Genomic DNA, 22,730 nt, shown 5'->3' on the forward strand with positions numbered 1-22,730 from the left:
TGTCATCATCCCCTTAGATCCCAAACTGCAAGGTTTCAAATTGGCCACTTTTGGAATGACAAACAAACATTCAAAATTATCATGTGGCGGGAAAAATAAAAAATGAGGGACGTCAAGTGATTTTATTTAAGGAAAATTGTTTTGATATCCTGGCTCAAGTTCCAATTAACATAGGCGCTCGTGACGCTGTTGCATGAACGTTGATCGGTAATAATCGACCAGACCAACCAACGTACGTCACATTTTTTCCTTCCTTGCTATTACTATAAGCACCTCTCATACCGCACATCTAAAATTTAGATGTACGGCGTGGGAGATGCCTTGAATTTCATAGTTATTTTCTTGATATGAGCGAAAAAAAGGGAATGCGTGGGGTAAGCGCGAGGAAAGTGACCTTAACATTAATCATAATTTACATAAAGTCCAAATGTGCATATCTTACATTACATTTCCTAGAATATAGGATATGACGAGGATCATCACTACTAACACGATAATGCCATGGCGTTGTAAGTACGCAATAGGTGGTACCCTAACCTACAGTACGGTACCCTAACCTAACCGTATATCGTATTCTCCGAATATCGCAAAGTGGCACTGATAACTTATTAGCGACGATATTCTTCTTTTAATTTACCAGTTATAAATGTAGTTGATACATATTAATAATTAAGACATTGGTTATTCATTTTACAGTGACTACAGTGCGTATGGTATTTTCACCAGACGGTTGTGGTTTGATGGGAAAATAGCCTGGTGGTGATTTATGATTATAAGTTACGTTTCGTTAAAATAATATCCAGTCCAACCCGAAATATAACTTGTTGTCTGACGAGCTACACAAAGTACGGTATAAATAGGACTGTGTAGAGGTGTGACTATAGCCAATCGTTATTTTCACCGTAGTTTTTATCGGGAAAAAGGTCAATAGTATTTCGTTAAAGTTGGGTTAACTTAGGTATATATATATATATATATATATATATATATATATATATATATATATATATATATATATATATATCCTTTACAACACTGAGTGAGCAGATATACAATACACTTTAATTCTAAGCCATCAACATTGAGAGACTTGAGGAAGACAACATACAAAAATTGAAATGTGCTAGCATGTGACAAGTGTTAGCAACTTAACCAATTGCACCATCAAAAGAATAAATGGTGCAGTTGGTTAAGTCACTATCACTTGTCACATGTTAGTGCAGGTTGAGCCCTTGTGCATACCACGTTTCAATTTCTGCATGTTGGCTTCCTCGAGTCTCTCGATGTGGAGGCTTAGAATTGAAGTGTATTGTGGTTAATATATATATATATATATATATATATATATATATATATATATATATATATATATACATATTCCAGTTTGCAATGTATCATGTTTAGCAGATATTTAGTCAGAAACTGCCAAACCAAAGTAATGGTGATTCTTGTTATTCAAATATTATTCTTACCCATCTATACAGGAAAAATAAAATCTGGCCTAACTAACTGGGAGACAGTAATATTCACTACCTGTCTGGCTGTAATCATGTTACAGTTAAAATAACGAATTTAAAACCATAGCAATTCATTGTAATGCAAATAAATAGAAGTAAATGTGCATGATAATGTAAAGACACGTTATTATTACCATTATAAAGATATCGCTAAATAGTCTATTACACATAGTGTACATCCTTTAAATGGTAGCAGTGTATGTATATATTTTCTGCAATATTTTACATTTCTTTTGGTTGATATTTCAGATGTTCTTAAACAAGACAGAAAACTGTGTTCGGGAACGTGTGGAAGGGGCTGCACTAACCAATCCCAATATGTGCATTACGGCAGATCAGGTAAATGAACTTGATATGTTATACATACATACATACATATACCAAGGCTTTTTCCCCCTTTCAAGGGAGGTAGCCAAAAAGGGAAAGGCATGATATATGTTATACAATATATAATAAAGAAATGTGCTTATGGTAGTGAAGAACTTTAAAAATAATTCATCACTATAAGTGTATTGTTATATTTTTACTTTTCTATAGAAGCATTGGAAGATAGCAATATTGGTGCAGTTGTAGTATAATTCTCTATTTTATCCTATACAGGAGTTTTGAAGAATAGGGGTCCTGTTTGATTTGGGGTCCCTATTTTTCAAATTGACAAACAGGGACCCCTATTGTTCAAAATGTCTTATTTATATATTTACGTATTGATAATAAGATTTTTCTTTTCCCAATTAATCACTGGAAGAGAATTTTCATTAAATAATACCTAAACTAACCTAACCCAACCTAAACAAACCTAACCTACCTTAACCTTAGGTCTGTTTTTTATTTATTTATTTATTTATTTTTTTTTTATTTTTTTTTTTTTATTGTACCTCCTTACATGGTACCATTATTCTTCAAAAGGGCAAAACTGGGACTGTTATTGTTCAAAGGGGCCAATAGGGGCCCCTGTTCTTCAAAAGCTCCCTTTTATTATGAGGGTCGTTCAAAAAGTAATGCTTCCTATTTTGCTATTCTGCCGGAAGGGATCCGAGGGGATTGCAAATTGCATTGTTATGATGACTGAATTTATGCACCCATGACCTGAAAGTTTCATCTCTGTTGCAGATATTGATGGTGCGACACTCTAAGAAAGCAATACCTGTCATGGATGTGCGTCAGAAGCAGAGATGCATCATTGAATTCCTCCATGCAGAAAAAAATCGAACCAATCAACATTCACCAGCGCCTGGTGAATGTTTACGATGTCGATGCAGTTGATGTCAGGACAGTTAGGAGATGGGTTTGTTGATTTCAGAGCGGCAACAGAGATGTGAATGACAAAGTGCGTTTCCAGACACCCATGCACAGCCACCACCCCGGAAAACGAAGTGCGCCTCGATCAACTCATCCGCGCTGCTCGGCGGATAATGATGAATGAAATGTATGTAGAGTTGGATGTGGGTGTCAGTGCACTGGAAACGATGTTGTCATCCCTAGGATACAGCAAAATGTGTGCTAGGTGGGTTCCACGAATGCTCACGCAGGACCAAAAGGACCACCAACGGGATGTCTGTTAGGACTTGTTGGACCGCATCATCACTAGTGACGAGACTTGGTGTCACCACTACGAGCTGGAGTCCAAATGGCAGTCATTGGAATGGCACCACTCACACTCCCCAGCAAAGAAGTTCAAGACGTAGACATCTGCAGGCAAAATGATGTGCACCATCTTCTGGGACAGGAAGGGCGTCATCCTCCTGGATTTCTTGGAACCAGGGGCGACTGTCAACTCTGACCGTTACTTTGAAATGTTGACCAAGCTGAAGGCTTGAATTGCCTGTGTAAGGCCAGAGAAAAGGGAAACATTCCGTTTGCAACATGACAACACCAGGCCACACACAAGTTTGAAGACCACGGAATGTGTGACAAAGTTTGGCTGGACGGTGCTGTCTCACCCACTGTATAGTCCCAAACTGGCACCATCAGACTTCCACTTGTTCAGACCTCTGAAGGACGCATTATGTGGACAGCGTTTCCCTGGCAACAATGCCGTAATCTCAGCCATAAAAAAATGGACTGCCTCGGCAGGCGCTGACTTTTACGACCGAGGCATCAAGGCTCTCGTTCATCGCTGGCAAAAGTGTATTGAGAATGGTGGTGACTACATAGAAAAATAAATTCTGGAGCACAAATTGTCGCTCGTTTTAATGGTGCCACCCCCGTCTTCGTAGCTCTTCAAGTTTTTGAGTTAAAAAGTAGGAGGCATTACTTTTGGAACGACCCTCGTACACAATCTAAGTTAATTTTTACACTCACCTAAAGAATAAATTCAAGGTAATTTGCTTGGATGAGAGTAGCAGTAACCATTTTGTTACAGATGTGATCTACTGACTTTGTTAGCTAATGGACTAACTATGGGTTGGGGGTAGTTCACCAAATATGAATGTTGGAGAAAACTGTCGTCCAGTTACCTATTGATACCCTCATTAGAGATGTAGCCCAAAAGAACTGATACTTTCTCTTTGGACTAAGCCAACCATCTATATCAACTTCAATTGTACTTTTCTTAAAAGGAGAACTGACAGCAAGCAACTGCTCCTCACCCCCTCCTTCTGTTATTTGTTGACATAGAAACAGACTCACAGAAGGGCTTTAAGACCAGATGGGATCTTTGATTATATACTCAAAGAATGCAATGCTCTGTGAATGGATATTTGTCCCCAAAAATTTGTGAATGCAACTTGTCTGGTATTTAGACTACCACTAATGTGTTGACTGCACATCAGTTAATATTTTGCCACTGATCTCTCTTGCAGAAAACCCATAGTCTTTAGGTATCTAGCAACAGGCACCTCTCATATATATGTATATACATATATGTATATATGCATATAACTATGCACTTAATACTCCAGTACAGCCATATATGCACATATACTGGATGTACACCTTTGTTAATATTGTATAAATCTTATAACTGTGCTTGCAGGACATATTCATAGACCGATCATACTTGACACCTGGGCCTAAGAAGGTAGCCATCATCACTGGAGGAGGATCAGGACATGAACCATTTCCTTCTGGTTAGTTGAGAGCAACATAATATTGAGGTCTATGTATCTCTATACCAGTAGGTTTCTTCCACCATTTAAGGGAGGTAGCCAATACTGAGGTACAATGGTTATATGAAAAGAATAAACAAGGAAAGACTGTCTGAGTGAGGAAATTGGAAGTGGATGGAGTGAGTTTTAGAGAGACAGAATGAGATGGCTGGATTGGATTAAAGGGGCCTAGGATGCACATAGAATATCTGTTGTCTGTGACCAGCATGCCCAGATTTTTCTCAACTCTTGGTTTTGTAATCCATTTGTTTCCCATGGAATATTTTATTGATAATTTCTTTTTTTTAGCTTTTGCTCATTTCCAGTACTTTGCATTTTTTTTTTTGCATTAAAGTTCTCTTTCCACTTGGCTTCATATTTTTGAGTCATCTTCACTTTTTATTTTTCTCATGATCTTTGCTGGTGAGGTTGTTTAATGTTTGTCTAAAAGAGGGTAGAGTGCTGGAGGACTGGAGGAGTGCCTGTATAGTTCCACTTTACAAAGGAAAAGGAGACAAATGTGAGTGTAGTAGTTTCAGAGGGATCAGTTTGTTGAGTGTAGTTGGGAAGGTTTATGGGAGGGTTTTGATTGAGAGGATTAGGAGAGGAACAGAGGGAGTAATTGGTGAGGAACAGTGTGGGTTTAGGACAGGTAGGGGTTGCATGGATCAGATTTTTGTGGTGAGGTAGATGTGTGATAAAGTTTCAGGCCATTATGGATTTGAAAAGGGCTTATGACAGGGTAGACAGGAAGACACTGTGGAAGGTATTGCAGATATATGGGATAGGAGGAAAGGTATTAAGAGCAGTCAAGAGTTTTTATAAGAGTAGTAGAGCCTGTGTTTGAATTAGAAATGAAGAGAATGAGTGGCTTGAAGTCAAGGTGGGACTTTGCCAGGGATGTGTTATGTCACCTTAGCTGTTCAATTTATACATGGATCGGGTGGTGTGAGAGGTAAACACAAGGGTAATGGGCTGGGGATTGGAGATGGTTAAAGAAAATGGAGAAAAGTGGTAGATAAGCCATTTGTTGTTTGCCGATGACACTGCACTTGTGGCAGGATCAGAGGTGGGATTGAAGAAGTTAGTGACGAGGTTTGGGAAGGTGCATGAAAGGAGAAAATTGAAGATAAATGTGGGTAAAAGTAAGGTGATGAGATGTACAAGGGGAGAGGATGGCAACAATTTGGAGTTGAGTCATAAAATAGAGAGGCTGGAAGAAGTGGGTAGCTTTAGGTACTTAGGGTCGCATATGGTAGGAAAGGGAGGAGAGGAGATGGAAGTAAAGTGTAGATTGAGAGAAGCAAGTAAGTGCCTTGGGGGATTAAAAAGCATAATGAGAAATAGACATTAGGGAATGGATGCTAAAAGAAGGTTGTATGAAGGAGTGATTGTGCAGACAGCACTGTATAAGGCAGAAACATGGAACATGAGAGAGGAGGAGTTTAAGTATGTTTGAGGTGAAATGTGTGAGAAGTATGGCAGGGGTTACAAGGTTAAATATAGTGAGAAACAAGGTGAGGAGGAGAGTGGGTGTGTAAAAGGAGATGGAAGATATGGTTGATGAAAGAGTGTTGGGATGGTTTGGACACATGGAAAGAATAAGTGAAGAAGGATTAGTAAAAGAGGTGTAGAAGGCAGAGGTAGATGGAGTGAACAGGAAGGGGTGACTGAGGATGAGATGGATGGATGGGGTAAAAGGGGCATTGAGCAAGGGGGAGATGTCTGTTGAGGAAAGAAGAGAGAAGACAGAAGACAGGGGTGGATGGAGAATAGTTGTGTATAGATGATATTGTGATGCATGGAAAGGAGTTGGTGGGAGATGGGGGTTATGGAGTGGTTGTGTGTGAATGATATTTTGATGCAGCCCAAAGGGATTTATCCCTGACCTTCTCTTTTTTCTGCATGAGGGAATGGAGATGGGGGTCACCAATTAAATGAAGTGGCCTTGCTGTGAATGTGCTGTGTCTTTCTGCACTGCTCATGACCCAGTGCAATGGGCAAGATGCAGGGATGACCCATTATCCAGGAGCCAAGAAAAGAGGGAGGAAGGGAGGGGTGGTGAATGGGAGTGGGGTGTGGGGTGGATGAAATGGGTGGGAGTGGATTTATGCCTTTTGATTTTGGCTACCCCCCCTTGTAAAGGAAAAAAGCCCTTGGTATATGTACATATGTCTATTATTATTATTATTTTTTATTGGAGGGGGGTGGACACATGCAAAGAATAGTGAAGAAAGAATAACAAAAGAGGTGTGGAAAGCAGAGGTGGATGAAGTGAATTTGAGGTGATGACCAAGGATGAGATGGATGGATGAGACTGAAAAGGGCTTTGAGCAAAGTTGAATATCTGTTGGGCAGGGAAGGGATAAGAGTGAGGGGAGAATGGTTGTATATGGATAATATCTCGATGCAATGCAAAGGGATTTCTCCCCATCTTCTCTATTTTATGCATGAGGGGATGAGGAGGGATGGTTGCATGTAAGTGAAATGATCCTGCTGTAGATGTATTGTGTCCTGCAGCATTCCTTTGACCTGGGCAGTGGACAGAAGATAGGGATGACTCTTTATCCATGGAGAGCTAAGAGGAGATGGAAACAAGAGTGATGGATGGGAATGGAATGGGTGGGAATGGGTGTGTACCATGACTGGCTACCCCCCATACAAGTGGGAAGAAGCTCTTGGGATATAGATAGATAATCATTCTCAGAAAATCATGTATCCATTCTTGGAGTTCGCATTTCAGACTTCAAGTATGTTTCAGTTTCTGCTAAACTTTGTCATGAGGTATTTTATCAAATGATCAAAGTACACAGTCCACCCAACCCTTTCTCTCTTGCATTACATCAACCATTCTTGTTAACATGGCCAGCATTCTGGGGGGGTACAGCTGTTGTTACTCTTGAGAACACAGTCTGGGTTTAGCTGTTTTACTGAATGTAAGTACAAAACCATGTTCAGTTGATAAAATACACTTTAAACTTAGGAGAGTAGGAGGCAGGACCTCATGTGTGTTCATCCTATCCTGTATACTACAGTTAGGTAAATACTTGTAATCAATGCTTTCAGTTATCATTAGACAGCCATATACTATTACATTCATACATACATACATATACCAAGCTTTTTCCCCCTTACAAGTGAGGTAACCAAAAAGAAAAAGGCATAAAATCATTCCCACCCATTCCATCCCTAAATACACTCCACTCCCATCCACCCTCCCTCCCATCTTAGCACCTCCTGGATGACGGGTCATCCCTGCACCTTGTCCACTGCCCTGGGTCAGAAGCAGTATACTATTACATATACAGTATTACATATACAGTATACTATTACATATACTATTACAAAACACAAAACTAATTACTGTGTTTGTCTGTTGAAGGATATATTGGCGAAGGTATGTTAGCAGCAGGAGTCCCAGGAGCCATCTTTACCTCTCCACCAACTGATGTAATTTTATCAGCTATTAAAGCTGTTGGTCATAATAATGAGAGTAAGTATCATTTGTTCTTTTTATTTAGGTATAGAATTATTGATATGGTTTAACATCACAAACTCCATCCTATTGGAAGGCTAGGATGGTGCCCTTTACAAAGGACTTTGTAGCGTGGAATTTAATGAACCATGCCCTTGGTTCAACTTCGCCGGTGACAGGATTCAAACCGCCATCCCCTCAACCTTCGTCGCAAGTAACGATGCCCTAACTCGCTTGGCCAGCGAGCTTTAAGAATTATTAAATATACAAAAAGGCTTTTACCCCCTTATAAAGGACATGGCTGATTCAAAACATACTCCCAACCTACTCCCATTCCACATCCATTCAAAACCCATTAATCCATCCCTCCCATCTTAGCAACCTCAGTAATGAAGTACCATTGTAGCCCCTTCTGAAAGGGGAGTTCTTGACATTAAACTAAATACTAAAAATAATAACCATGATACATTATGCAATCACTGAAGGAACTTGTACACAAGCAGTAGTCATTCAACATGAGCTTGATAAAATACTGAAGGGATCAGAGTAAGTAGGAGGTAAGAGTTTAACTATTTGTTGGATCATCTAGTAATATTGAAAGTCTTCTTATGTGCTAGTGATTGAAACAGTAGTTGCACTACTTTTAGGTAGAGAAAATAGGAAGAAATAGAATACAAGTTGCTCCCTTTCTCAATGAGAGAAAATAGAAAATAGGTTTAGAAGAGAAAAGGTGGTATTCCACAGCAAGGAATCTAAAGTTGAGGCTGTGAATAATATACAAATGAGTAGCAAGAGACTTAGAGGGAAGATTGAGGCACCTGGGGTTGTTGCTGAGGGACCAGTCTAAGGGATAATGTCAGTCCCTTCCCCAATAACAGGTCCTGGGGCTGATGCATAGATCTCTGTAATCATCAGGAAAAAAATTGTCATGAGTATGGTGCACTGTGCTCTTTGTCATTGGCTCCACAAAAATTTGCAAAGAAGGATAGTTAGTGACAAAGCACATATTGGGATCTCCAGTACCCTTTGTCACTGTCTCTCTACTTCCCAAAGTAATTACTAGCTAACAACTTTCTTCCTATATTAGCCATTAGAGCAACAATGTGACCTGAAGGCACTCATGAAATTATACATACATATAAGTGGGGTGGCCAAGTCAAAGTATATAACCACCCTACACTTATTCACCCTCCACCCTCTGACCACCTCATAACTCACAGTATCACAAGGCAGTAAGAGAGTAGGGGTTGCCATAAGTGCACCCCTACATACACCCATCCCTAATAAAACACTGGATTTTTTTTATACATAGAATTAAAGAAAGGAAAGGATGCAAACCTAATGTTCAGTGAAACTGGGAATTAAAAACCAAACAGCAAGCATTATCAGTGAAAAAAGGCTTCACCAAGTTAAAATTTACAAAGTTCTAACATTAGTAAAAGAAAGTGTCATGAATTACATTTTTTCTTTCCTAATATCTTATTCAAGTGTTCATTGATATGGCCATAAGTTGGGTACAGTGTATCTTATTTTTGTTTGAATTTATTATAACTGTATTGCATCAGGATCTGTCTGATCAGTATTCTTTACTTTCAGAGGGTGTTTTGGTGGTAAGTTACAACTACACTGGAGATCGCATTAATTTTGGACTTGGTTTGGAGAAATGCAAAGCTGCAGGAATGAAAGTAAGATCTTGATGCATCTCCATTGTTGAAGTGAGGTGGAAAAAGGGGAGGGGGAGCATTGATGAGGAGAAGAGTGAGGTGGAAGAAATTGAGACAGGATTAGATTAATGTTAGGGGTGGGGTGGAGGGAAGGGTGGTTAGGGGTTTCGTTGTCTGAATAGAATTACCCAGGGCTATATTGTGCACTGGTGGCATAATTTGACGGTTGAAAAGCAATCCTCTACAAATAGGCAGTGTTCTTCAGTGAAGATATTGCTGAAGGTTTTGTGTGTAATTTTTTCTCATATGACAAATAAATGAAAATGGGATTGAGTGACTTAAAGAGAAAAAAATGTACTGGTGCAAGTGATGGCCTGTTCCATGAGATGGATATATCGGGATAAACCAGCAGTGATGCTGGAGAGTGATAAGGTGTAATCTTCACATGCTTTAAGCAAGGAGGAAGTGGTTCATCATGAGTTTCCTCTCTCATGCTACTTTACTTTGCAGGTAAAGTTTAATCAGATTTTTTTCTGCATCAATTCATTACTCATATTTTTGTTACAGGTGGAAATGTTTGTAGTTGGAGAAGATTGTGCATTTACCAAGGTGGAAGGCACAGCAGGACGGAGAGGATTAGTTGGTGGTTTGTTTGTTTTCAAGGTAAAATGCTCTATATTTATTTGCAAGACATTTGTGCTTGATTGGCTATATATCAATGCAAAATTTTATTTTCTCTTTGGGTATTTCAATCATGTGAATCCCATAGTGTTAATTACATCAAAAAATTGATAATTCATAATGATTGTTTCTTTTTCATGACAAACTTTGTGTGCAATTTTGCTCTTTGAATTCCCTCTATAAGGGGGAAAAGGCTTTTGGTATATATGTATGTTAAGCATATGGATAACAAAAAATATATAAAATAATGAAAGAACTGCTTCATATTACTTGGTGACCACAAAATAATGTGTTTTTAAGTAATTTTTAAAGGAGGTACAGTGATGGTGGACTGGCTGGTGAGGTTATTTAATTAGCATCTGTCCATCTGCACTTTTTACCTTTTCTTCTCTACTTGATTCATCTTCTCTTCCTCTCTTAATTTCCTTCCAAAATATCTTTTTATTACTTTAAAAAAAATTCTGCCATACTCTTACCCCATTTTACATCTGCTCTCCTCTCTTCTTGTTAATATATGTAATTAAGTAACATAACCAGAATTTTTTTTATTGATAGCTTTATGTATGATCAGATTGCAGGAGCTATGGCATACAATGGTGCCAGCCTTGAAGATATTCTTGCCACTTGTGAGGAAGTGGCACATGCCTATGGTACCCTTGGAGTAGCTGCCTCTGGATGCATAATACCAGGAAGAGAAGAACCTTTGTTTGAAGTAGACAAAGGCATTTTGGAAATGGGTTTAGGTTTGCATGGAGAAGCTGGCTGTTTATCAATCCCTGTAAGTAAATTGATCAGATTTTTGTGGTAAGGCAGATCTATGAGAAAACTTTTAGCACAAGTTAAGGATTTTTTGGGGGGCCTTTATGAATTTGGAAAAGGCTTATGACAGGGTAGGCAGGAAGGCACTGTGGGAGGTATTGCAGATATATGGGATTGGGAGAAAGTTGTTAAGGGTAGTCAAGAGTTTTTACAAGAGTAGTAGAGCCTGGAAGAAGTGGATAGTTTTAGATACTTGAGTGCGAATGTGGCAAGAAAGGTAGGAGTGGAGGTGGAGGTAGAATGTAGATTGATAGAAGCAAGTAAATGCCTTGGGGGATTGAAAAGTGTATTGAGAAATAGGCATTTGGGAATGGATGCTAAGAGGAGATTGTATGAAGGAGTAATTGTGCCGACAGCATTGTATGGGGCAGAAACATGGAACATAAGAGAGGAGGAGTTTGAATGTGTTTGAGATGAAATACCTGAGAAGTATGATAGGGTTACTAGGCTGGATAGAGTGAGAAAGGAAGTGAGGAGGAGAGTGGGGGTGGAAAGGGAGTTGGGAGATAGGGTTGATGAAAGAGTATTAGGATGGTTTGGACACATGGAAAGAATGAGTAAAAAAAGATTGTAAAAGAGCTGTGGAAGGCAGAGGTGGAGAGAGTGAATATAAAGGGCTAACCAAGGATGAGATGGATGGAGTAAAAGGGGCATTGGGAAAAAGGGGAATGTCTGCTGAGGAAGGAAGGGAGAAGACAGAAGATGGGGTGAGTGGAAAATGGTTGTGTACGGATGATATTGAGATTCATGGAAAGGAGTGGGTGGGGATGGGGGGAGGGAGTATGTTTGAATGATATTTTTGATGTAGCCCAAAGGAATTTCTCCACATCTTCTCTTTTTCTACATGAGGGAATGAAGAGAGGGTGGTCACTGATTAAATGAAGTGGCCTTGCTGTGGATGTCTTGCATGTTGCCTGTGACCCAGGGTATTGAGCAAGATGCAGGGATGACCTGTCATCCTGGAGGAGCCAAGAGGGAGGGAGGGGGGTAAATGGGAGTGGAGTATGTTGGGGATGGAGTGGGTGGGAGTAGTTTTTATGCCTTTGTTTTTTGGCTACCTCCCTTGTAAGGGGGAAAAAGCCATTAGTCTATGTATATATGTAGTAGAGCCTGTGTTAGAATTGAGAATGGAGAGAGCGAGTGGTTTGTGGTAAAGGTGAGGCTGCATCAGGGATGTGTCATGACACCATGGCTGTTCAATGTGTACATGGATGTGGTAGTGCAGGAGTTAGATACAAAGGGAATGAGCAAGGGACTGGAGATGGTTAAAGAAAATAGAGAGAAGTAGGAGATGGGCCAGTTGTTGTTTGCTGATGACACTGCACTTGTGGCAGGCTCAGAGGGCAAGGATTAAGGAAGTCAGTGACAGAGTTTGGGAAGGTCTGCAATAGTCAAAAATTGAAGATAACTGTGGGTAGAATTAAGATGATGAGATGTACAAGGATGGCAGCTAGTTGGAAGTAAGTCTTAAATAAGAGAGGCTGGAGGAAGTGGATAGTTTTAAGTAATTGGGGTTACATGTGGCAGGAAATGGAGGAATGGAGATGGAGATAAATTATAGATTGAGAGAAGCAAGTAAATGCCTTGGAGGATTAAAAACTGTCAAGAGAATTAGGTATGTGGGAATGAATGCATAAACTTAAGGGGGTACGCGACACCTGGAGGTCATTTTCTAAAATATTTAGAGTAAAGAGCTGAAACTTCTCAGGTAAATAGGTATCCATATTGCCTACATTTTAGGTGAAGCAGAATGATGTATGTACACATGTACGTATACCAGTAGCGACATTTAAAAGTGCACAGCACCATTATTCGTGGACCAATTTGTTTTATTTTTTGGCTATGATTAGTCAGTAGGCACACCTAGGGCCGGTCATTGAGTAATTGAACAATTTCCTTTATACTTTTGCATACAGGCATTTCAATTTTAATGTCTGGCAAAAATCGTGAAAAATACAATTTGTTTGCTCTTGTTTCCATTATTACTCCAAACTCTTTCATCCTATTCAAAATATTGGAATGATCGGCCCTAGCAGTTACTAAAAGTAATATTCCCTGTAAGTTTCATCTAAATCTGATGTATATTAGATTTTTTATGATTAAAAAAAAGTAGAAAAATATCGAATGGAGATATGGCAACTTGAAATATGAATATATCTGTAACTTGCTTATAGTTTCACCAATTTGACTGATTTTTTCATGGCTTAATTCTTATTATATAATAAGTAAGTACAGTAACAATTATCAACATATTTTAATTATAAGTACTTTAAATATTGAAAAACTAAAGTATAAGTATGTCACAGTAGTGACGACGCACAGACGACAACATCATATAATTTGCTTTTTTCCACCTTTGGCGGTTTCTTCATATGAAACCTCTCTGCTGGGGGTCTTCAGGGTATCTAAATAATTGGAAAGAGGTTTATTTTCCAGTAGTGGGCGCCTTCTCTTTCCTCATCAGATTCCCCTCGCCAATCTATGTTGGTAGGGCACCCCCTCCAGCATCATATGATGTCCCTTCTTCTTTCTTCTTCCTGTATAGCCTTGATCTTTTTCCTCTTGCTTTCTTCTTTGGATTTAATCTTCCTCTTTGAATTGTTTAGTCTAATGTTGTCCTTTACCTCTGTCACCGTCACAGAGGTGCAGGTGAGGGCGGTGGTGGAGTGAGAGGTGGTGAGATCTTTAGTCGTCTTTGACTGCTTGCCATCTTTAACTGCTGTTTTTTGTCATTGTGATGTTCTTTTGTTCTTTTTGCTACCCATGATGACTGTACTAAAGAGTAATATGTACTAGCTAAAGTAATAGATTGCAATGAGAGCTCATGAGACATGCGTACTTCCCTTTTCAGAGCTAGCCGGGAACTAACGCTTAGTTTCGCACAAAGTTGGCGAAATATTCTCCCTCCACCTTCCTCCCTTCCCCTCCACAATCGTATTGGCCGTTGATACACTGGGTGAGTGTAAATTCAATCAAATTTCAACGTTATTCGCTGCGCCTGAAGGTCCTAAGTGGCACGCCTCCCTCTAGTGTGGGTTGCGCCTTTAAATCTGTCCTTTTAAACCTCACCCAGGACCTTTAAATTGCGCGCGGCTGGAAAATTATTTGTCGGGATTTATTTCTAAGTGGTATACGAACATTTTGAACACAGTTTTGAAAAATGCCATATCTTGACCAAATTCACCCCCCCAGGTGTCGCGTACCCCCTTAATAGAGTGTCCTATCTTAGTGTTGTCTGCAGACTTATTAACATCATGATTAATCCCACTGTCCAAGTCATTTATGTACATAATGAACAATAAGGCACCTTGTTGAGCACTTTGCTAAAATCAAGGTAAATAACGTAACTCATTGTTATCTGACGCCTTATATACTTTAGTGTAAAAGGATACAGGGATGACCCTTCATCCACAAGGAGCTAAGATGAGAGGGAGGAAAGAATAGTGGAATGGAATGAAATGGGTGGGAATGGGTATGTGCCTCCCTATAAGGAGGAAAAAATCCCTTGTTATATAGATAGAATCAGAGCTCACATCAAAATGTGTAATTTGATTTGTGACTCAGAGCATGGGTTCACCAAGGGTAGGTCATGTGTAACTAACCTTTTATCCATTAATACTATTGCCCAAAAGACAGCAGATAACAGTGATAGTTACAGTGTTATTTACTTTGACTCTAGCAAAGCATTTGACAAAGTGCCCCACCAGAGACTGCTAAATAAAGTCAAAGCCTATGAGATGGGAGTAAAAGTGTTTGAATGGATTAGCAACAGAAAACAGTGGATCACCATTAATGGTGGAAAATCCAAATGGGGTAGTGTTACTAATGGAGTTCCCCAGGGCTCAGTTTTGGGTCCCTTGTTGTTTATTATGTATATAAATGACTTTGACAGGGGGATTAATAGTGATGTTAGTAAGTTTGTAGACAACACTAACATAGGACACCATATTAGGTCTATGGAAGATACTGGGATACTACAGGAAGATTTAAACAAATTGTTTGTGTAGTTGGAGAAATGGCAAATGAACTTCAATATCTCAAGGTGAAGTGTGTTAAAAATAGATTTAAGCATCACAAAAAACAGGTATAGCTTAAATAACACCATTTTAGAGAAAACAGAATGTGAAAAAGACTTGTAAGTGTTAGTGAGTTCTGACCATCTTGGAAACAGTGCATTAGTGCCAGGAATAGAGCTAACAGAACATTAGGATTTATTGCTCAGATTGTTACAAAAGTGCAGATGTAGTTATTAAATTGGCAATAGTTTGACCCATCCTTGACAATGTGGTACATTTTTGGTCTCCATCCTATAGAATGGATATTAATTCACTAGAATCAGTATAGAGGTGAATGACCAAAATGATACATGGGCATGGAAATTTACGTTATGAAGGCAGGCTTAGGCAAATTAACTGGAAAGATGTAGAGTGTGGGGTGATCTAATAAAGGTATTCAAATGGGTCAAGGGCTTGAACAAGGGCAATGCAGACAATATCATCATATTAAGACACCAGGGCAAGATTCATAGTAATGGATTTAAATTGGATAAGTATAGATTTAAGTAGAAATAAGGCAAGAACTGGTTTACCAATAGAGTGTTTAATGAATGAATAGACTAAATAACCATGTAGTGAGTGCTGAAACTATTGGTTGTTTTAAGAGAAGGTTAGATAACTATAGATGGATATGATAAGTGGTAATAGACATGGAACTGTCTAGAATAAACCTTATGGTCTCCTGCAGTCTCCTTCATTTTTATGTTCTTAGGAGAAAGATCTGAGTGTTTGTTGATCATATGTCGTGGCAAACCGCGATAAAAAAAAAAAAAAAAAATTGTGTAATATATATAGATCAATTCAGATACTACAGATTGCCACCCATCTTCGGGATGAAGTGAGCGTTATTCCGCTACTCCTTGAATGTCAATCACACAAACCGAAGGATGAGGAGTTGTACTGGTCTGCAGGTTAGTCGTCTGGTAGAACATGGGACTTGTGGGTATGTGGGTCCTAGTCCACTTTCCATTCTTGGTTGAAAGGAAACTCGACCGTCATTGGTTCGTTTATTCTTCTAACCTCATCCAAAAGCTTCCCAATTAGGGAAGGGAGGGAATTGAGAACTTGCGTCCCATTCAGTCTCCTACTAGTTCCAAGACTAGTTTCTGAGACCAGACTCGTTCTATTCTCCAATACTGGTTCCCTGTAAGTTTACAACTTATTCAGAAAAAATACCACATCAATGTGGAAATGGAGTAGGGTATCTGAAAGATTCGCGAGGCAGAAGAAATCCTTACAAGACTAAAGCGAGGTAACATGAGGTTATTATACCTCTTCCTGTAATATAACATAGGATAGGCCTCTTCAGAATTCTTTAAATTACCCTACTTAAGGTTTACAAATGAGTTTAGGTTAAGCTATACTAGGTTAGGTAAGGCGTAGGCTAACCCCCTATACGGCAGCCATGTCGTGACCTTCACACACAAAAAGAAAAATTTTACTTTTCCTACAACAGAGTATATGAAAGTGAGTTATGAAACATAGTTATGAGAACCGAAAAGGGTTATCCAAACACGTAGCAACAACATAAGGCAAGGGGGGTTATTGCCAGCATCCGTGTAACTTGCATTCCCCTTTTACGTCTCATTTCCTTTCTCTATATCGGATGTGGGATCTTTAATTATTTTAAGAACTGGTTCTGACTTTAACTCTTACCTTTTAAAAGGGATAATTTGACGAAGATATTAATAGCCTGGGTTGGCTATCTTGGAGTGCCTACGTGGCATTTTTCCCCTCTTTGAACACGCGGGCGCGAGGAAAACAAAACAAAATCTTTTTGATCCCTTCTTTCCGATAGCGAGTAGGAATATAAAATTTGGACATAGTAACATTTTTACATGTTTTTGTTGACGAATACAGTCCTTTTTATGGATTTCATTATAATTAAAAAAAAATTACAATAGTAATTTAAAGATATTAGAGCTGGATGATGAATCAATTTCTAAGTACATCCAAAATTTTAGAGGGATAGCTTTTCTCTCTGACACATAAACAATTTTTCACTCAACATACAAACTAATGATGGACATTGAGCAATTTCTTCCTACAGGAATGGAAATATGATGAAAGAACTCATATAGAATTCAATCTGCCCCAGGTTAGAATATGCAACATTGGTATAGTCTCTGAAGTAAAAAAAATATAAATTTGCTCAAATGAATATAAAGATCTTTAAATAAATTTATCCTCAGCCTAGCACACAAACTATTTGGAGAAAAATTAGAAGTATTGGACTTGTCATCATTGAAGCAGAGAAGAGAGATATTGTGATTTTAGTGTTCAAATTAATGGAAGGGGTGGATAAAACTGACAGTGAAGATCTTTTGGTTTGGGATGGTAAGGTGTCATGAGGTCTTGGGAATTAATTGAAAAAGACTGCAGGACTGAAGGATATCAGGAAACAATTTCCCCTGTAGATGCACCAACTCATTGAATAGCAGCCTGATAATGAACATCATTACCCCAAGTTTCACTGACAAACCCACAGGCCCACAATGGCTGGCAGTGTTTCTCATGCCCTACCAATTTTTTTTCTGGGGAGGAACTTTGGACTGTCATGTGTCTTGTATCAGTATTAAACATTTTCTGTGTAACTGGCTCTTAGTAATAATAAGATGGCAGTCACCAGTTGTTTGATGTCCTTATCTGAAAACATATAGGATATGTAGATGAAGAGATAGAGATATTACAATTAATGCACTATGCCTTGCAGTTTGGTTCTTCAAGGGAAGTTGCAGACAAAATGTTAACACACATGACATTACCCAATTCTGAGTCTAGGCTGGACTTGAAGAAGGGAGAAAAAGTAGCCATTATTATCAACAATCTTGGTTCAGTTACTCAGATTGAGCTCAACGTCTTCACTAAAGATGTTATAACTTTGTTAAGTATGTATTTATTTTGTTTTGTTTTTCATATTGATAAGGGTTATGTTCATGTTTGATGTAAGTTTCAAGTTGAGTTGAATATAACACAGATTGAATTGCCTCCATGTAATGATAATACTTTTTAATGTAAAAAATTCAAAAGCTTTTTATTTTTTATCACTTAGTTGTGCAGTTATGAGTATGACTTAATTACTTAAGAGAGAGGTTCTTAACTTAATGTAAACTATCTATCTATACACCCCTTACAAGGGAGGTAGCCAAGTCAAAAGGTCAGAAGCAATGTAGCAAGACACAGTACATCCACAGCAAGGCTGCTTCACTTAATTGGCAACCCCCGACTCTGTCCCCACATGCAAAACAAGAGAAGACAAGGAGAAATCCCTTTTGGCTGTATCAAAATATCATTCACATATAAGCACCTCCTACTCCCCAATCCTCCACCCCTCCCTTCTTTGCATACCATTATCATCTACACACAGCCACTCTCCACTCATCCATATCTCCTGCCCTCTCACTTCCTTGCTCAACAGACATCCCCCTCTTTCAAAATGCCTCCTTCACCCATCCATCCATCTCATCCTTGGTCGTCCCCTCAAGTTCACTCCCTCCATCTCTGCCCTCCACACCTCTTTTACTAATCTTTCTTCACTCATTCTTTGTATGTGTCCAAACTATCTCATTATTCTTTCATTAGCCCTATCTGTAGACTAACTACTAATGGGAATTCATGACTAGGAGGTTTATTATGTTGAACATGTTCCCCCTACCCAGCTGTGAGTTGACATGGGAGAGGAAAATCTTCACACCTTTCTCTCACTCCTTCCCATTAAAACCATGCAAAGATTCCACTTCATATCTTTCTCAGTATTGCTGCTGTTTAATCCATAGGACATTCCTGGAACATCATCATCACCATAGTTGGATTTCAATAGACTATTTTATTCTCTTTAATATCCTCAGATATCCACTGACTCCATATCTCAACACATTCTACAACCTTCTGTCTCAATTAATTTTTGTATCTCATATACTCCTCACTATTGTGTTTTACTCTCCAGCCATAGCTTGTGTTTCATTTTTTCTTCGTTCACAAGGCACAGCACTTTCTCAATGGGCCTAACAGCTGGAGCTGGTTTACCCCCCCCCCCCAACTGCTTCCATCAAGATGTTACTGGTTTACCCCCACTGCTTCCATCATATAATGACCCCCTCTTCTCATTCTCTCAATCCTCATCATCTATTTATCTGTCTATCTATAGACAGAGAAGGGAGTCACTGATTAAGTGAATTGGCCTTGCTGTGGATGTGTTGTGTCTTGCTGCATTGCTGACCCAGGGCAGTGAGTAGGAGACAGGGATGACCTTTCATCCATGAGGAGCTATGATGAGAGGGAGGAAAGCATGGTGGATGGGGGGGGGGATGGAATGGGTGGGAGTGAGTGTGTGCTTTTTGACATGGTTACCCACCTTATAAGGGGGAAAAAGCCCTTGATAGATAGTTAGATCATCATATTTTGAGGAATAAAACTTCCTTAATATAAGAGATTAATGTATGTGAAAAATTGGCATTTCATAATTTTCATTCAGTGAAAAGCACTAACTGAGTTATTAAATCTTCAACAGGGGAACGTGGAGTGAAACCTGTCCGAGTGTATGTTGGCAGTCTTATAACCAGCCTCAATATGAAGGGCTTGCAGATATCTATTCTTCGTCTAACCAATTCCAAGTGGCTTCCACTTCTAGATGCTCCAACTTCTGCCTCAGCATGGCCCAAACCTCTTATCCCAGAAGAGGGACACGAGCTTACTATAGAGTATGCAAAGCTGCCTTCACACTCAGAAGACACAAAAGAAAAGGTAAATCATATATACAGTACTTAGATTGATATGTTTGTATTAATAAATGGAGGTGCAGCAAAGAATGGGGGTTAAAAGAAAATTGTCAGATAGGATAAGAGCAGTATGTGAAGGTGGTAAGTTTATATGGAAAGGATGAGTGAAGAAAAATGTGGAAAGCAGAAGTGGATGGAGTGAGCTTGAGAGGAAAATTGAGAATCAGGTGGATGGATGGAGTGAATGAGGCTTTGGTTACATGTGGAATGTCTGTTGAGCAGGGAAGAGAGAGTGCAAAAGATAGGAGTTGGTAGGATGAAAGGACGATGTGGTTGAAAAGGATGTTCTTCTCTGCTCCATAAATCATCTCTTGGAAGAACACTCATTCCTGTCCCTTGTCACACTGCTTAGGGTCATGTAATGCAGCAAAACACAGTGTTTCTATGGCTGGAACTGGTTTAATCCAACTGTTTTATTATATGATATTCTTCTAACCCCATTCATCTACTCAAGGAATTTATGGAGCAGACATGAAAATCATCCCATCAAGCCATGTTTTTTTCCTCATCCATTTTCAGATACTCTCCATTCACTCCTGTCTTTTGCACTCATTCCTCTTTGCTCAATAAACATTCCTTCTGCATCTAGTGCCTCCTCCACCCTGTTCATCCACCTATTCATGATCTTTGCCTCAAGTTTATCATGTTTCATTAGAAATACTTGCTCTTATCGTTCAATCAATCTGTTCCTCTGGGTCTGGCCTGCATTATCATGTTTCAGTAGAAATACTTGCTGCTATTGTTCAGTCAATTTGTTGAGAAGACCCACAGCCCCAAGGGGCAATTACTCTTTAGCTGTTGATGTTATTGATGAGTGTGTGAATGAAATAATGTCATAACTTATGAGGAATAGTAATTAAGAATTCCTCTCCCTTCGGAACAGTGTTTGTAATGAAATTTTTTTATCCTCTAATGGATTTCACTTTCATTCTATATGCATAGGTTAAGAATACTTGAATTTTTATACATAGAAAAATAATTATATGGTGACAGATGTCAACTAAAGGATTGATGCTGGAAGGTGACAAGGCCAAGCTGTTTGAGCAATGTGTAAAGTTTGCTATTCAAGATGTGGTGCAACATGAGAAGGAACTTAATCAACTTGATAGTAAATGTGGAGATGGAGACTGTGGATCAACATTATACAGAGGCTTGACAGGTAATATTGCTTATTTTATTTTGTAAAATGCATTACAGTGTAGATAGTGTGAATATATGATAATTATTAGGAGTTACATGACCATGATATTGAATGCATGGTGACATGTACTTTAGGGATTAATTTTAGGTACCCTTTTGGACCAGAGTCACTGTTAGATAGGGAGGAGAGGGAGTGTCACTGAAAAATTGGCACAACCTGGGAATCAAACCAGAGAACTCCCACTTTCTGGGCAGGGGTGCTTATCAGTTGCACCACAGTTGTCTTAGTGACCACTCTCACATCTCCCTTCCCTGGCCCTGCCCTCTGGAGGCCAGTCTGGGAGTGTGCCCCACATAGGCTTTTGGGATCCTACTCACTGTGCCATGTTAGATAGGGAGGAGAGGGAGCATCACTGAAAAGCTGGCACTGCCCAGGAATTGAGCCCAAGACCTCCCACTTTCTGTGTAGATATGCTTACCGATTACACCACGGTTGCCTCAGTGACCTCTCGTACAGTCACACATTTGTCTATGTCAGAATGATGAGATGCTTTTGTGCTAATGGTGTCCCTCTATTATGGTGTCTCCCTGAACCAGTTCTTTACTTTTTCTGTGACTACCTCTTCCTTCTCTGATCCTCCTGTGGTGGTGGTGGAAGGGGTGAGGAGAGGAATGCTTCCACTGCTCCCATATATGTCATAGAAAGTGAAAAAATGAATGGAGTGAACTTAAGAGGAAGGCAAAGAATGAGGCAGATGGATAAGGTAAAGGGGGTACTGGATGCAAAAGGAACATCTGTCAAGCAATAAAAAGAAAGTGCCAAAGATAGATGTGAATGGAAAGTGGTTTTAAGTGGATGAATAGATGATGTGGCCTGAAGGGATGTTCTTATCTGCTCCATACAAATTATAGAGTGGATGAGGGGGGAGGATGTTACTATATAATGAATTAGTAACAGTGGGGGTAAACCAGTTCTACCTGTCAGGCCCCACTGTGGAAGTGTTGTGTCTCACTGCATTGACTTTGATCAAAACATTGTGGTGGATGAACTCAGTAGCTGCAATGTGGTGACTGAAGTAATTAATATAATAGATCACAAGAAAATTCAAGTAATCCAGTTAACTAACTGCTGGTAGAATGAAGAATCTCATTTGAAGTCACTTAGAATTATAGGGTCATTGTTTTACACACAAATGTCTAGTGTGGAGGGCAAAGATGATCCTTCATATAAAAGATGATAAGATGGGAGTGGGTATAAATGAGTTTTGTGTAGGTCCAAGTTGAGAAGGAAACAATGGGCAGTGGATGGGAATGGAATGGGTGGGAGTGGGTGCATGCTTTGGCTGGTTACTTCCTATATAAAAAGGGACTCTTGGTATGTAGATGGATAGGAAGATGGGTATAGGATGGCTATATGCTTTCACTCAGCCATCACCCATATAGGGGGAATAGGTCCTTTGGTATGTGCATTATTACTATTATATATATGTATGTATATATATAAATATATAATAT

The 22,730-nt window shown here is 39.2% G+C and overlaps 1 protein-coding gene across 12 annotated transcripts in view; it reads left to right on the plus strand.

Annotated features, from left to right (window-relative positions):
- Positions 1 to 22,730, plus strand: part of LOC143025629 (triokinase/FMN cyclase-like) — a 58,674-nt gene that overhangs the window by 30,491 nt on the left and 5,453 nt on the right. For 7 of the 12 annotated variants that reach the window (XM_076185661.1, XM_076185647.1, XM_076185655.1 and 4 more), the window contains exons 2-10: positions 1,767 to 1,856; positions 4,492 to 4,585; positions 7,986 to 8,096; positions 9,675 to 9,763; positions 10,310 to 10,405; positions 10,995 to 11,201; positions 18,011 to 18,185; positions 19,808 to 20,040; positions 21,069 to 21,234. In XM_076185661.1, coding sequence (XP_076041776.1) covers positions 1,767 to 1,856; positions 4,492 to 4,585; positions 7,986 to 8,096; positions 9,675 to 9,763; positions 10,310 to 10,405; positions 10,995 to 11,201; positions 18,011 to 18,185; positions 19,808 to 20,040; positions 21,069 to 21,234 — 1,261 coding nt within the window. Of the gene's footprint in view, positions 1 to 209; positions 233 to 332; positions 375 to 1,196; positions 1,224 to 1,381; positions 1,442 to 1,766; positions 1,857 to 4,491; positions 4,586 to 7,985; positions 8,097 to 9,674; positions 9,764 to 10,309; positions 10,406 to 10,994; positions 11,202 to 18,010; positions 18,186 to 19,807; positions 20,041 to 21,068; positions 21,235 to 22,730 lie in introns of those variants that run through there. The other 5 variants (XM_076185665.1, XM_076185612.1, XM_076185630.1 and 2 more) reach the window with 5 other exon arrangements.

The sequence above is a fragment of the Oratosquilla oratoria genome, chromosome 1 (assembly GCF_046742065.1).
Source record: "Oratosquilla oratoria isolate Oo_2021 chromosome 1, ASM4674206v1, whole genome shotgun sequence".
NCBI classification, from domain to species: domain Eukaryota; kingdom Metazoa; phylum Arthropoda; class Malacostraca; order Stomatopoda; family Squillidae; genus Oratosquilla; species Oratosquilla oratoria.